The sequence below is a fragment of the Pan paniscus genome, chromosome 3 (genome assembly GCF_029289425.2).
Source record: "Pan paniscus chromosome 3, NHGRI_mPanPan1-v2.0_pri, whole genome shotgun sequence".
NCBI lineage: Eukaryota > Metazoa > Chordata > Mammalia > Primates > Hominidae > Pan > Pan paniscus.
Window position 1 is genome coordinate 48,018,636 of NC_073252.2, and position 16,713 is coordinate 48,035,348.

Below are 16,713 nucleotides of genomic sequence, written 5' to 3' on the forward strand. Positions count from 1 at the left end.
TCTTAAGATGACTGTCACCACAAGAAAATGCATCTGCTCAGTAAAAATCACCAGGTTCAGTTAAATATATATATTTTATATATACATATTTAATAGCTGCTCCTTGCAGAGCAGGGCTAACTCCTAGGCAGCGTGCCCAGAGTCAGCCTAAAGACTTAAAAAAATTCAATTAGTATTTAGTACAGTCTCCCTTGTGCCTAAACCACAGATTATTCATATACAGCAAGTGACTACCTGTAAATATTCCCCATGCTCCTCATTATTGCACACCCCTTCTCAAGTCCCTCTTTCTCAAATGAACATCATCTGTCCTTTGCCCTATCTCCTAGTGCTCAGCACAGACTTGATTGATGGCTGTTCTAGGTTTGATTCCTGGCTCTGCCATTAACCCTCTGTGTGGTCTTGGATTGATTCTCAGTTTCTCCCCTTTAAAATAATAGAGTTGTAGTGTCAATCCAATGAAATGCCATGTGTAGACAAAATAGCTAATCTTTATTGAGTTCTTATTATCGGTACCACAAAATAAAATACCGTTCTAAATGTTTTAAATACACACCTTTACTTATTCCTCAAAATAATCATGCGGTAAGCAGGAGTCTACATAGCTCTTATGATCTTCACCCTGGAATTACTTCTGTGATTATAGTACATGGCAAAAGCAACTTTGAAGATGTAACTAAGGTGACTAATGAGCTGACCTTAGAATAGAAAGATTATCCAGGTGGGCCCAATGTAATCATATGAGACCTTTAAATGGTAAACATTTTCTCTGGCTGTTGGCAAAAGAGGAAGTCAGATTTGAAGCATGAGAAGGATTCAATGCAGTTTCTCCTTGAAGATGAAGGAGGCCGCATAAGGAGTCCAGGAAGCCTCTAGAAGCAGAGAGTGGCTTCTGGCTGACAGTCAGCAAGAAAACAAGGACCTCAGACTTACAGCTGCAAGGAGCTAGATTCTCCCAACAACCTGAAAGAGTTTGGAAGTGGCTTCTTCCCAGAAACTCTAGGTAAGAGGCCAGCCTGGTTGGTTTTAGCCTTGGTTTTAGCCTTGTGAGACTCCAGGCACAGAACCCACATGAACCCACCAGACTTCTAATCTACAGAACTATGAGATAATAAATGGGCATTGTTCTAAGCTGCTAAATTGTGGTAATTTGTTATGATAGCAATATAAAACTAATATATACCATATGTGGTAGGTACCTTTATTATTAAACCCATTTTGCAGATGAGAAAACTGAAGTACAGAGAAGCAAAGTCACTTTTCTAAGTTTCACATTATGTCTTAGGCAATTTTGTGCTGCTATAAGAGAATACCACAGATTGAGTAATTTATAAAAATAGACACTTATTTCTTACATTTCTAGAGGCTAGGAAGTACAAGATCAAGGCTGGCATCTAATGAAGACTGCTGTCTGCTTCCAAGATGGTACCTTGAATGCTATATCCTCTGGAGGGGAAAAATGCTGCTGCATCCTTACATGGCAGAAGACAGGACAAGAGGGGAGAACTCCCTTCATCAAGCCATTTTATAAGGACACCAATGTCATTCATGAGGGTGGAGCCCCCATAAATCAATCACTTCCCAAAGGCCACACCTCCAATACTGTTGCATTGGGGATTACATTTCAACACGAAATTTGGAGGGGATGAAAATGTTCAATTCATAGCAGTATCAGAAATGGGATTTAAATGGAGGTAGTCTGCCCCCAGAGCCCATGTTCACCCTAGTGACATGGTGACTGAGACATTCATAGGTACTCGTTACATATTAGTTCTCTTTCCTTTTTAATATAGCCCGGGGGCACCTTGCTGCCACATTTCTTGATTTCGCTGCTGGGGGTTAGCTGGTGGTGTGGCAGGGTTCTGGAAAACACAGAATAAAAATAACATACTTGGAGCATTAGTTTTAGTCATGGGGGTAGGTCTTTTGGTTTTATAACAAACCTGAATATTTTGTAGGTTAGAATGCAGAAGTTAAAACCAGATAGAAAAAGTTTGAGAAGCACTGAGATGATGTATTCAAATGAATTGAGTTGAACATCTTTCCTTCCTCTTTTATCCCTTAAATTCACAGTGAATTTGTTGCACCAGCTAGAATTCTGGAATGGCAATTAAGGAAATTGGGACCCAGCTATTCATTACCATCTATCTTCTATTCATCCCGTCCAACGAGTATTTATAGGGTGTCTACTCCATGTCCTGGGTGTCACTGATACAGTATGACTTGAAGTAATGAAAACTTTTTCAGTTCTGTTTCCTTGCATATCAAATCAGGTGATTTGACACAACTTTCTCCAGGGTCGTGTCTGTCACCAATCTAGTGTTTTCCCAGTCCTTGAAAGTTTATGTCAGCATTTTTTTTTTTTACATAGTAGGGCCATGTTTCTCAAAGTAGAGCCTGGATACCATCTACATCGGAATCTCCTGAGATGGTCCAGGGTCAGAATCAGAATCACTGATTCAGAAACATGGGTTGGGGGCCCAGGACCCCTCATTTTAAACAAGCTCTATAGGTCAGGTCATTCTTATGCACGTTAAAGCTTGAGATGTACAACTATGGGGGTGCAGAATAAATATACAATATAGGCCTGGTCCTAAAAGTCGTTTTTAATGAAAAGACATTAGCTGGGTGTGGTGGCGGGTGCCTGTAATCCCACCTACTCGGGAGGCTGAGGCAGGAGAATCGCTTGAACCCGGGAGGCGGAGATTGCAGTGAGCCGAGATCGCACCACTGCACTCCAGCCCGGGCAACAGTACGAGACTCCGTCTCAAAAAAAAAAAAAAAAAAAAAAAAAAAAAGGAAGAAGAAGAAGAAAAAACAGGGTCATCAGGGCCATACCTATTTCAGTCTCCATGCCGGTCCTTAGCTCTCCGGCCGGAGCCAAGGACAGGGAGGGAGCTGTGATCATGGAGCGTATCCGGCCCAGGCCCTAGTGCCTACAGTCACCTTTCCTCTTTTGGGGCTTACCTGGGTCTGCCCCTTTCACTGGTTTGGGATAATGTGAGAACAGGAGGGGGAGTTCCTCCTCCGAGGCTTAGGGAGCTTTTTCCCTTTCCCAAAGGAAGGGTGGGGCGGCGCCGGCCGGTGCAGGAGCTCCTGCGGGCCGCTGGCATCTGGCAGCAGCGACTCTCCCGGGTCAGTCAGCAGAGCGAGGCGGCCGCCTTTCCACCTCCGTGAGTGCTGCCGAGGGGAAAACTGGGGAAGTGGGTCAGCCCGGCGGCTCCCATCCACAGACCCTCCCCCGCCCCGGCCGCCCGCTCTCCCTCGGAGCTTAAGGCTTCTGCTCCCGCCCGGCGGTGTTGCCCGAGTGGCCCTGCCCAGGCGTGGGTCGGGCCGGTGTCTGCGCCAAGGCGCTGCGCCTGCCGGCTGCCCTTGCTCACGCTTGGCGCCCATCCTGAGGCGCCGTTGGCCCTCCCGCCACCCCCTCGGCGGGGCCCTTCCCTTTACTATGGTAATAGTGACATTCAGAGGGAAAGGCTAGCGCGGCGACGGCGCCCCGGTTCCCGCAGAGCGGAGGCTCGGGCTGCGGACGGGGCTGCGCGCACTCGCACCGCTGGACGCCGCGGGGCGGGCCGCCGCCGCGCTCTCCCCGCCCGGCCCAGCCCCTCCGCCGCAGCCGCGGGGCAGCCCCGAGCCACGGCCCCGGCTGGCGGGCGGGCTGCGGGCAGGATCCTGGCGCTCGGGCTCTGGCAAGGGGAAAGGACAGAAACGGCGCATCGGGAGGGACCCTGCCTCACCGCTTGTATATGGCAAAGTTTCTCGCCGAGCTCCTGGGCTGCACGTTGCCGAGCAAGGGCGCCTCTCCCATGTTTGAGGTAGGTGGAGGGTGTGTCCCCTCAGGGACCCCTGGCGGGCCTGGGGGTCTTCCGCAAGTTGACACGTGTGCAGGCTCACCTGCCTGGTTTCCACCTGGCCATCGGGCGGGACGGGGCAGGGGAGGAGGGCTAGGCGGAGACCTGGACCTCTGGAGGCGGGTGTCTCACTCTTGGACCTCAGTGAATCTTTTTTGTTTTTTTTTTTCCCCTTCCCAGTTGACAGGTGAACACGTTTTCTGTCAATCTGGCTGAGTTCTGCCAGTTGCTCTTTACCTAAAATGCCAGGGATGTCTAAAAATGAGCAGTATCCTGCAGTCCTCTTTGCTGCCTACTTTGTTTTTTTCTTTTGGTCTGAAAACAACAGAAAAATCTTCCGGTCAAAAGGTTTCCACCTTCTTACCTCCTCTAACTGCTCCCCTCCCCCAATCTCCAGCACAGGGCAAACTCCATTAAAGTTAACTTGTGTCTTCTGTGAATGAGATACACTGGGGATGAAGAGGGTTAAGAAGGGATTTGCCAAATCAGGTGAACAAATAGCAACTCCTAAGGCAAGTTCATCTAATTGCTCACACATGCCTGCGGTGGCAATGCTGCTGCTGTGAGGCATCTCCGCACGGAGTCATTTAGGAGACGGCTGGCTGGCTGGCTGGCTTTCCTATATTGACCACTCAGTAGGGAGAGTTTCATACTGTACAACCCTTCCCCGCCCTCCTTATCTCTACAGTAAGAACAGAGAGTGTCCTTTGTCTTTCTACCCCGCCCTCCCTCAAGAGATTGCCTAACACACCGACCTGACCTAGAGTGCTGAGGCATTGGCCAGGTTAACCAGTGCTGCAGTCTGCGTTGCACTGCTCTCCACTATCAGTCGTGGTCACTGTAGCCTGATGACTCTCCCGGCCAGCCACTCCAGGAGCTGCCCCAGGCTTCCTTGTCTGCAGTTTCTTGACTGGCCAGAGAAACACAACTTGGTCTCTTCTCTGGTGAACGCAGGAGTTTGTCCTTCAGCAAGGCACCTCTTCTGGTTCCAGAATCTTAATATGTTCTCTGGCTGCTGGTGAGTTTCTTCTCACCTTTGGCACCTGTAGCCGTTCTTACCTTCTGAGATTTTATGGTCACATACCTTAGATTTTGAAGCTCAAATTACCCAACCCATAACCTCTGCTGTGTGACAAAATGGCCTTTAAGCAGGGCGATCCCAATAGTAGGTGATAAGGAGGAGCTGGGGAAACAAGAGTGGGGTGGGAGAAGCCAGGCTGAAAGGCCTGGGCAGTTGGTAGCCTGAAACCTACAAAATAATGAAGAGCCTGGAAAAGTTAAGTTTTCCAGACCTGCAGTGAAAATTAGCTGTCACCTTTGGCATGCAACATCACTGCCCATTTGCTGCTCTGTGAAGTGTTATGTAGCATTTGGGGGTCACTCTGGAGACCTGAGATGCTCCCTTAAGTTGCTTTTCTCTTTGGCTTTCTCTTCACTTGTCTTTGGATTTTTGTTCTTAAATCACCAAATGTGCCAAGCGATTTTGGTTGTGTATACTACCTCTTTTATCCTCCAGCCAATAGATGCCCCATCTTGATTTTTCAGAATGATTGGCTCCTAGTCATTCCAGAGAGGAGGCAGCCTATAAAAACTAGCCATAGACATATTTAGGCAATTACAAAAACTTAGTGGCTGTTTTGTGTTTGAAGAGTTCTCAGGAAGGGGAATTCCCTCAGTCCTTGGTCATGCTTCATGTCTTGCTCTGTGTTATTTTCCACCCATCTAGAGGTAGAAGCTGCTTGTAGCATCTGCCCGCTCTGTCTTTCTACAAAGGATTGATTCAGTGTTGGCTGACTCGACCTAACACGTCCCACCTACGTATCATTCTTAATCAGTGTTCCTGGACAAACTGAGTAATCTTCCCTTTCCTACCTTTGGGGAAAAGCAGTGCCCAAAGATGAACTGAATTAGGAATGTGCTTTGAGGATGCTTGCTTCTCAGGCAATAGCCCCTTCAACACACTCTTGCTCAAAAATGAAGAGGCAGTCGTTTGGGAAGGAGGGAAAGAGAAATGTGTAAGAAAGATATTCTTAAACCTTTCTAAATATTCATTTCCAAAAGTGAAAGTGCTAGGACACTTGAGAAAAATTTAGGCAGGTTTTTATTTTCACCAAATGCTCCAATTCTAACTTTGGTTACCTTTAATTTCAGAGAGATCAGGAGAAGAGATGGATGTTTTTCTAATGAATGGCCTTTTGTTTCATTTTGGTTAGAATGTGGACAATAATGTAGTTTCTTCCCACTCAGGCCACTTTGGTTTGCACAGACGATATTCTCCCTGAGAACTGAATCTGGGACCTCTTGTGTGTTTGCAGTTGTCTGACAAGAGGGAGTGAGTGACAGGTTATAGAGAAAGCAGGGCCAAAAAAGTCACTGTTGTTGAAAAACAGCTCCAGTGTGTGCCCTGCTGCACCATTTTCATAGGCTAAGGACAGAGTGTGTACACTGGAAACACAAAGTGTCTTAATGATCATTTTGTTACCCTCTTGCCTTGTTTCTTCCTAGTAAAGTATTTAAGTTTGCACACCAAGTTGTTGAGAACAATTAAATTTCTAGAAAAAAGCAAAGGATCTTAAGTCTACCCCAGGGCCATGGCAGTGTCCTGAGCAGTGGGCTGGATATTTGGAATAATGATTGTGCCACACCAAGGCAGAGCACCTAGAGAAAGAATGGGCTTGCTGTGTATTCTGATGTCTAGAAACATAGGACAGAAGCATGCAGGCAGGTGGTTTCAGACCTGGCAGTTCCCTGTGTGCTTGAATGGATGGATACATGTCTGGCTCTGGCAGCCACTCCTCCCTCATGGAGCTCTTAAATATTATGAACCTGCCCCCCACCTCCAGCCCCAATCTTTCTTTTCATGGTGCCTTAGTAGCTTTTGGCATGGCAGTCAGTGATGGGGTTTGAGTTCCGGGACAGGAAGTGGGTGGGAAAATAATATAGTCAGAGGCTGTTGCTTTTTCATCTTTTGTGCCTCTCTTCCCCCAATCCACAAATCTGCATTTTTAAATCCCCGTCATTCTTCATCATCTTACCTGGTGGTACACCTTGAAGAAGACAAATTCATTGGGCTGAACACGTAGAAAAGGGATGTTCAATTCTATGCCACCATTCATGGATGTGGTCTCCAGAATTGACAAACCTCATGTATACTGTATGTGTTTTCGCCTGGTTTTCTATCTCCACTTGTACCGCTGCCTAACTGTGACAATACATAATAATTATCAGTTATTGCCTACTCTGGGCCAGGCATTGTTCTGAAGTCATACTATACATGATCGCAGCTATCCTTCACATAGTCTTATGATATAGGTGTTAACAACCATGTGTTACAGATGAGAAGATTAGGGTTTAGAGAGCTTAAGTAGTTTGCTTAAGATCATTCTAGTAATGTATGCTGGAGAGAGGATGCAAACACAAGTCTGTTTTATCTCAAAGTTCACTTACCTTCTCCATATAGTTACTTGGTATTCTGGAGTTTGTTTTGTTTTGCTTTTTGTTTCACGTTTTTTTCTACCTTTTGTTTTTTAGCTTCGTTCTTAGATATATTCTTTTTGGAAGAAGGAAAGATAATCCCCCATTCTCTCACTGCCCTCACTATGTTACCATTGGGATGTGTATTAGTCAGTTTTCACACTGCTATAAAGAAATTAATTACCCAAGCCTGGGCAGATTCAAGTGCAATTGCCATGACCATTTACAGATAGCTTCTACTTATTGAGCATTTCTGTGTATCAGCTTGTTTTATCACCCCAATAATGCTATGAGGTAGGTGGTATTGTCATCCCTGCTTTGGAAATGAAGAAGCCAAGGCTCAGAGTGATTACATGAATTGTCCAAGGTCACTCACCTACTAAGTGTCTGAACTGTAAGGTAAATCCTGGATTCTGGTGCCACAGTGCTTTGCCAGCCATCTGTATTGACTCACCTAGTTTTGTATCCTCTGATTTTTCATCTCATCCCCTCTATCTTTTGTACTATTACCAAAATCATCTTTCTAAAAGCTGAACTCAACATGGTGTCCATTTACTTCCCACAAATACTTAAAAAAATTTTTTTTTAAGTCTGGCATGGTGGCTCATGCCTGCAATTCTAGTATTTTGGGAGGACAAGGCAGGAAGAGCGCTTGAGGCCAGAAGTTTGAGGCCAGCCTGGGCAACATAGTGAGACCTTGTCTCTACAAAAAAAAAAAAAAAAAAAAAAGGCATAGTGGCATGTGCCTGTAGTCCTAGCTACTCAGGAGACCAAGGCAGGAAGATCGCTTAAGCCCAGGAGTTCCCAAGGTTGCAGTGAGCTATGATAGTGTCACTGTACTGCACTTCAGCCTGGTGATATAGTGAGACCCTGCCTCTAAAAAACCCAGTTTTTTTTTAGTTTTATTTGTTTATGTTTTAGAGATGGGATCCAGCTATGTTGTTCAGGCTGGACTCAATCCCCTGGACTCGAGGGTTCCTCAAGCCTCAGTCTTTAGAGTAGCTGGGACTACAGGCGTGCACCACCACACCAGCTATTTACCCCAGTTCCATTAGTGGTTCACCATATATGCAGATTCAACAGGGCAAACTTCCTCCACATTATGGTCACTGCCTGGTTAACTTGCCTAATCTTTCCTTCCTACTACTATATTTCTAATATTCCAGCAACTTTACTCCCATTTCTTGATTATGTTCTCTTACCTCCAAGCTGTTCCTCTGCCCAGAATATTCTTCCTCTAATAGTCACCTATTGAAGTTGCATCTTCCTTCGAGGTTCAGCTCAAATCTCACTTCCAGATCCACCCATCTTAAACAATATCCAGGCTCTACCAGAGACCCACTGAATATTATGTGTGTGTGTGTTTTTTTTCTGAGACCTTGGACAACTTCCTCTTTGAACTTCTCTATGCTCCAGTTATGTCTTCAATAGGGATAACAGTAGTGCTTAATTCAGGGTGGTGAGTGTTAAACGAGTTAATGCCTGTAAAGCACTTAGAATAGTGGTCAATACATGTTAATTTTTGAGACTGTTGCATGTGTCTATGTCCTCTTCAGTGTCAGGAACCACGTATTTCTTAATTCTCTAGTACTTGGCATGTATTTTGAACACAGTTTTGCATCAAATAAATGTCTGATGGATCACATTGATTTTTCTAACCCTCAACATTCATGATTTTCTTTGCCTTTACATTATTTATTGTTTATCTGAAATCCAGATTTAACTGGGTACCTTGTATTTTTATTTGCTAAATCTGGTGACCTCGTCTTACCTTCTCCCTCTTTCCTCCAGAACCCTGCTCCTAGAGTCCAATCCCACTTACCTGTGTAATCCTTGTTCCCATCCTTCTCTCTTTATAGCTGCTACTCTACCCGAGATCTTGTCCCTAAGCCAAGAGAGTCACCAATAGGGAGTTGCAGCTGGGTCAACTGTCTGTCCCCACTGCCTCACTGGTATGGAAATGCGGGAGTGAGCAAGCTTCCTATTGCAGTGTCAGGGCTGTGACTGAGAAGTGTATAACTAGCATTCTATGTATTCATGCTTAATGTGTTCACCAATTCATTCAGGCATTCATTTATTCAACAAATCTTAAATACTGTCTTGGTGCTAGCAACCCTATGGAAGCCTTGTTAAGAGACATTCAAACTGTTTTGACTGTGACTCATGGTAAGAAATATATTTTACATTGCAATCCTGGATTGCACCTATTTACACCTATAATAGTGAAATTAAGTTTTCAGAATAATACTTTTCCTTATGACATGGGATATCCTCTGATCTTTGCAGTTTTATTCTTTCCTTTTCATTCTATTAAAAAATAAACTGGTAAAGACCCACTAAATTGATTTCATGGGTTACGACCCACAATTTGAAAAGCACTGCTATATAGGATAATAAGATTCTGTTTTTACAAAACAATTTGTATTACCCCATTATCTCAGTATTATATTTATACATTATTACACTATACTTTGGGAGATTCTTGTGGTCTATCTTGGGAAACCAGTTACCATGTAATAACATTATTTTTTGGGGGAGAAAATGTATTCAGAGTTTCAAACTACTAACTTGCCAAACAACATTTGATAAATATCCTGCCTCTAAATTAGGAGGCATTTGGGTAAAAGATTTGGCATGTTACCCAAACATATTTTATTGCATGGTTTTTTATTTAAACAATGTGCCTGAATTTCAATGATTTCTCCCTTAGCACCCACTAATGACAAACGTGCTCCACTGGTTGGATTGATTTCCAGGGCTATGTTTTATAAATCTTCCCATTTTTATATTTCAGTTAACTCCATCCCTTCTCTCCTTAAAATGGTTATATTTTCAAGCAGTTTTTTTCTTTCTAATTTGCCTGTTAAAGACCTTAATTTTGCCCATTACAGTTGAATAGCTGAGCTCCTTTGTCTGTTTACGTGAATCTTATACACTCTCATCCACTTGGTTATTCCGATGGGCTTCAAGCATCTAGAAGATGAACCATGTGATCAGGCTGTTTTGAAAGCAAATAACTTGGACAAGTATGACTGTAGCTTCTCTGATTGGATGCTGGTGGGTGATCATAAGAGAGAAGTTTACTTTGAGAATAATAGCTCCTATTGCCACAGCTGGGCTTTCTGTGAGGGTCATTTGAATTTTAAGCTAATGGATAGTGGGTTTGTCTTGTAAATTCACAATTCAGTTTGTTTGAGGGCCAATTGGATTGCTCTACCACATCTGAGCCAGTGTATATTCAGGGGCAACTCTACTTACCTTTTGTGTTAGCTGCTTTTAAACGCCACATGTGGTCCTAAATGCTTGCATTTCATTTATAAGAATATTTGGTCCCATTATGATTACATCTGTCTAATGGTTTCTTGCTGAGAAACTGTTACATGATTTTTTTTTCTTTTTGTATTTTGATAAGGAAAGTCTGGTGTTTCAAATCTGTCAAAGGGCCAGTGCTGGCAGCATGTCATAGGGAGCAGGGATAGGAGTTTAATTCTTTGATGTATTTCCCTTTGCTTAGTTCTTTTCAGTTTATAATGGTGTTCTTGTATATTATGAATTTCTTTACTTTGCACGTCTTTGATAAAATACAGCAGGACCAGTAGTGACATTTATATTAGGAAAGTTCTACCTACCTAGAGTTGCCTATTGAGGTAGCCCATAAATAAAATGGCAACTTTTATTTATCTGAATTTGTGATGAGTAGGAGCTGTGCTTTCTACCCTTCAAGATTCTTAAATGTAGTCTAGGCTTCGTTCTCCAAATGCCTATAATACATTAAGAGTACCCTATGATCCTTTCAAGCCCCTACATTTTCAAACCAAAATGGAAGGCATATTTTCCTCCTGGCATCCACCTGAAGCCCACTTCTCCTTTCTAACTCCATTGTAGGCCAAAAGTGCCCATTTTCTTTTCACCTTGAGTAGCACTTTGGTGCCATCTTTGCTTTTTCTTCCTTTTCCTCTATGAACAATCTGTCAGTGACTCCTGCAGATTCTTTCTTGGATTTATTCCTTTCTTTTTATCCATATCACTCTTCATGCACTGATCTGACAAACATTTATCAAATATCTGCTATGACCTAGGAGCAGTAGGGCCCAGAGAGGATTTCACAATAAGCGACTAATTGTTTTTCTTTCCTCAAGTCTCACTTCTCTCCACTCTTCCTGAATAAACTGCTGCTATACCACAATGCCTTTTCAATTATCACTTTCCTATACAAGAGTCTACATGACTTTCTATTTCCAAAGGGTCAAGTCCATAAATTCTGCCTAGATTATTTCTAATGTGTTCTAGTAAATGTCTCACCCTACCTAGCCAACTTTATTCCTTGCCATTGATTTTCTTCAAGGATCCTCACATGTTGAAAAACAAATTCTTGCCTTTGTTTATGCTATTTGTCAATCCTCTAACAATGACCTATGTCCATTCTTTCCGCTCTTCCTAACTGAACCCTACCTAATCTCTAGGGCCATATCAAAGAGCCAGCCCTCCATGAAGCATTCCCCAATATAGCAAAGAAGCTCAGAACACGCAGGCTGAGGAACACATACTTGGCTTCCAATCCTGGCTCCTCCACTTCTTAGCTATGTGGCCTTAATAAAGTAAGTTACTTCTTGGTGCCTCAGTTTTGCTTTCTGTACAATAATAATAATAATAGCTACTTCATTGGGTTGTCATAATAATTAAATAAGGTAGTTCAAATAAAATACTTAGCATAGTGTCTGGAATATGGTAATGGACAAATAATATGTATAATAATAATTATTATAAAATTTCCCCTTGACCCCAAACTCTGAGTTATCCCTCTTCTTTGACTATCTTAGAACATACCTTATACTTTTCTGAATGTTCTGCACTGCTGAGCAAAACGTAGGTGCTAAATGAATGCTTATTAATTTTGAAAACATTCCATGTGCTGTTTTAGCAGAATCTGGGAACCAGTTTATTTTTGGATATATTTAATTATATTTCATGAAAATGTGACAGCCACTGTCCTTTAGTGATCCCATCTCTGATCTATGGGATGTGTGTTAATGCTAACTTAGACAGCAGTTGTGCAAATGATGATAATATACTTTTATATACAACTGTGGCAGAAGCAGTACTTGAAAAATGTGCCAATTATGAATGCCACTTAAATGAAATTCAACCATAGATTGCAATATAATTAAATACAGGATATTTTTTATTTTTCAATTGGGTTGCAAACATGTATCCTCAATATAGGTCAAGTGAAGCATATCCATGCCATAAGTCAAGATTTTATTAATCAGACTTTATTTTCCATGCCGTTGGTGGAGCATTCTGGCTGGAAGTCAGGTTAGATTGCTCCAAAAGTAATTTACTCCAAAGAACACTTACCCAGTGGGCTTCCTTATTATATTTCCAGTGGGAAAGTAATGATGCCGTACTTCTCTGGAAGCCCTGTTGGGTGCCTGGAAATATGGGAATTTACTTTCATGGAGATTATTTGAACTTGACTGGAAGTCAAGTGAGTGTACCTACAGGGAGGCACAAAGGGCAGAAAACTAAAGAGTGACAGTGTTACCAATTGCAAAGAACCTGCATAGGGAGTCCTAAGACCTGGATTCTGAGTCTAGACCATCTCCTCACTGGTTGTAAGCTGTTGGAGGAAATCTCCTTATCTCTCTAGTGTCAATTTTCATAGCTCGAAAATGAAAGTATCAATATTCGATTTGCTTCACTCACAGAAATGATGTGAGGCTCTAGTGTGGTAATAAATGTGAAAGTCCTTTATAAAATTTCAAGCATTATACAAATGTGAATTGTCGTTACTGATACTGTAATGATGAGAGCAGAAAGATAAGGTGTATACTTGGCATCCTGGGCATGCGGGAGCCTGCTGGGGAATGCACGGTTAGGGGTGGTATAAATGGTGAAGAATAGAAATGCTTCTATTTGAAGGGTAGAAAAGGAAAGATGAAGCAGTCAGAATCTTCAACTAGAGCTCAAGGTTTATGAATCCAATGCTTAGATCACCAAATAGGACTCTCATATTTCTTTGAAAGGCGTCTTGGAGTGCTTAGGAACTTTGGTGACAGCCTGAATTTCAGGCAGCCTTAAGATTCTATGGTTTTATTTTGTGGAGATTTCTTTCCCAGAATTATGTTATTCTGTTTAGAATATGATTGTGAAGGGATATGGTGGGAATTAATCTGATCATGATTGAGACCTCAGAGGAAGGCTGCAGGCTTGAATGGGTTCCTAATGGTCATTGGAGTTTACATTTTGCCTTGGGCAGAGTCTAATTCTTCTAGAGAAAGTCCTTGATTTATTTTTAGTTTCTTACCATGTCCAGTATATTTTACCTTACACAGTGCATCCTGCCTTGGGGGAGCGCTGTGGAGGATACAAAGTAGGGTAAGATTAGCCCAGCCTCAAGCTCATAGACAGATGGGGAAGAGTGACTGCTTGAGTGTTTCATTCTCCTTTTATATGTAGGTCCCCACAATGGCTGTAACCACTCAGGCATGTGACAGATTCATATATCTCTTACTTTTTCCCTGCAAGTCCTCATACTTAGCGTTTGTGAACCTGGGTTAGGCATAGACATGTCTGGGATTTAATTTCCTCTCTGTAAAGTTGATGTTTTAATAGATCCTACCTTATAAGGTGGTAAGGTAGTGTATGTAATGCACTTAGCTCAGTGTCTGTGACATAGTTATTCATAACAGCAATAATAATTTGTCTACTAAACTAGTCCTTCAGCATCCCATGGTTTTAATTTTTAAAATTCTTAACAATTATCTAAATTGTGCTGTTTACTTGCAATTAGCATAATTGTATTGTAGCCAGGGGGAAGAGAGGGCTTACAGAGTATAGAGAAAAGGAATAGTGAGCATTAAAAAAAAAATCTGATGGATTGTTGGGCCAGAAATTCCATTTCATTCTTTGTTCTATGTTTAATGCCAACTTTGTTATTAGAACCATGTTAAAACTTTTTTCTAAGAGTTCAAAATATTTCCAGTTACCCTTTTATATATGACTACTGATCCCTAGAAGGAATAATAACACACTCGACATTCTCCAGGCAGTCCCTCTCTGGTAAATGAGAACTATCTCAAGGGTCAGTAAGTAGAAGTAACAGAGGCAATGTTCTCAGATGGTATTAAAAAAATTTCCCAGGGGTATATAATGCATTTATAATGGAGGCCCCCCTTGCCATGTCAGAGCTAAGATTTGGCTATGTCCATTGTGTGACAACCTCTGGAATCTATTTGTAGCCAGACAGATACATAGAGATTAAGGTACTTTCTGAGAACTCAACTTCAACTAGGTTTAAGAATGAAATTCTATCAACATAGGGGAGGAGAGATATCCGTGACAGAAGACCAATTGCAAGGAAGGGCTGCTGGGCTAGACCCAGAAACAGAGTCTGAGGATCTGGGATTATAGATTGCAGAAACAGATAGTGGCTGGTGTTTGAACTCCCTCCTCTTTCCCTCTGTCCCCTGAGCCAAGTGCCCTGTGCCAGGAAAAACAGCTTAACATATCATGATCCAAGCCACCCTGCTACAGTGCCCTTTCAGAGAGCAGAATCAGAGGAAAGAGCTTTTTCAATGCAAGGGGAGCACTGGTGGCCTGGGCAGAGCGGTCATGGGGAGTTTGCTGCAGGGGTAGTAGGGGTGCACAGGCCACCTGGAGCCAGCCTGGTCCAGTGGCTGCCTGGATTGGTTCAGGTGCTTACATGGCATAATTTCCCCAGAGGACACCTCCTGACACCAGAGGGAGGAAGGATCCTTGGAAGAACATTTGATATTCTTAGGGTGGGAGTGGGTTTATGTGGCTAGCAATATTTGGGTGTAAGTGATAAGGTGACTTCCTTTGTAATCATATTTGTGTACATAAAATGGGTCCATATAATCCTGTCAACTTCCTTCTTTCCTATTCTGTACTTGAATCAGTGATTCCCACAGGCTACAGGTCGATCTTTTGTGAAATCGAATCCCCCACTGATATGATTTTGCTGTGTCCCCACCTAAGTCTCATCTTGAATTGTAATTCCCATAATTCCCACGTGTCGTGGGAGGGACCCAGTGGGAGGTAATTGAATCATGGGGGCAGTTACCTCCATGCTGTTCTCATGATAGTGAGTGAGTTCTCACGATATCTGATAGTTTTATAAGGGACTCCCCAACCCTATACCCCGACCCCCGCTCATTCTTCTCCTTGTTGCTGCCATGTGAAGAAGGACTTGTTTGCTTCCCCTTCCACCGTGATTGTAAGCTTCCTGAGGCCTCCCTAGCCCTCGGAACTGTGAGCCAATTAAACCTCTTTCCTTGTAAATTACCCAGTCTCTGGTATGTCCTTACAGCAGCAGGAGAGCAGAACACCCACCAAGCCATTTTTTTCCCCCAATGAGCTTACTTTTAATGTTCATTTTAACCACATTTTATATGTGTTAAAAAGTGTTGTTTATCTGTTAGGAGAAAGTGGGGTGGTATAGAGAGGTCAGTCACACACAGAGCCACATGCAGACAGAAAGATGGACACACAGTGATTTGTGCCTAAAATGGCCATGATGATTAAACCACATCATGACCAGTAAAGTGACTCCAGAAACCTCACTGATTTTATTTACCAACTTTGCTCCAAACCTTAAAACGTGCTTTGTGTACCTGAGGCCAGCCTCATAGGATAGTTCTCAGAGGTTAACAAATAGAACTTCCTTTCCTTTAGAAAGGGAGTTTCTGTTGTGCCTCCTTCCTGTCCTCCAGCTTAGGGAGTTCCTTTCTAAGAATCTGTGACATAGCTATGTGCAACTTCATTTTTTTCCATCTTACTCTGCAAATAGAAACTGATTTCATTTTTTCTCATGTATAAAGAAATAGTGCATCTGATTTCACAGGCCAGAAAGAAATGATTGGAAAGCATCCAGCCAAGCCCTGGGGAACTCCCTAAAATTATCCTCTACCTTATGGACTGTCCAGATTGTTTGCATGTGTGACTGGGGAAGATGGGGGCAGGGAAGAGGGACTTGGGGAAGACAGTTTTCTTGTGCCCAGATGCTGTGAGTATGTCAGATGGCTGGGTGAGCACTCCCGATGCCTCCTGTGATTTTAGGAGTCTATTTGTTTGGTGCCAGGTTTGCACGTCCACGCAGCTGGGCAGACCCTCTGGGGTTCCTAGTTAATGCAACTCCCTCTCTCTGCATGTTGTGTGGACTTTCCTTACATGTGACTACTTCCTAGACAAATGGGGGGAGGACTTTTCTTGGCTTACCTTGGGTTGTGTCTTTGATTTGTAATTGCTGTGGGTTGGAGTGACTAAGAAAAATGCTCTCACTTTGTAGCGTTGATGGACAATAAACAATAGTAATGGTTCTTTAGAATTTACCAAAGCACCTTACATACATTATTTTACTAGAAAC

General features: G+C 42.9%; 1 protein-coding gene across 1 annotated transcript in view; it reads left to right on the top strand.

Moving 5' to 3' along the window:
* Positions 1-3,682: 3,682 nt before the first annotated feature.
* Positions 3,683-16,713, top strand: part of RASGEF1B (RasGEF domain family member 1B) — a 617,711-nt gene continuing 604,680 nt past the window's right edge. Inside the window, exon 1 of the mRNA XM_008957649.4 lies at positions 3,683-3,815. Coding sequence (XP_008955897.1) covers positions 3,747-3,815 — 69 coding nt within the window. The 5' untranslated portion in view covers positions 3,683-3,746. The remainder of the gene's footprint in view (positions 3,816-16,713) is intronic.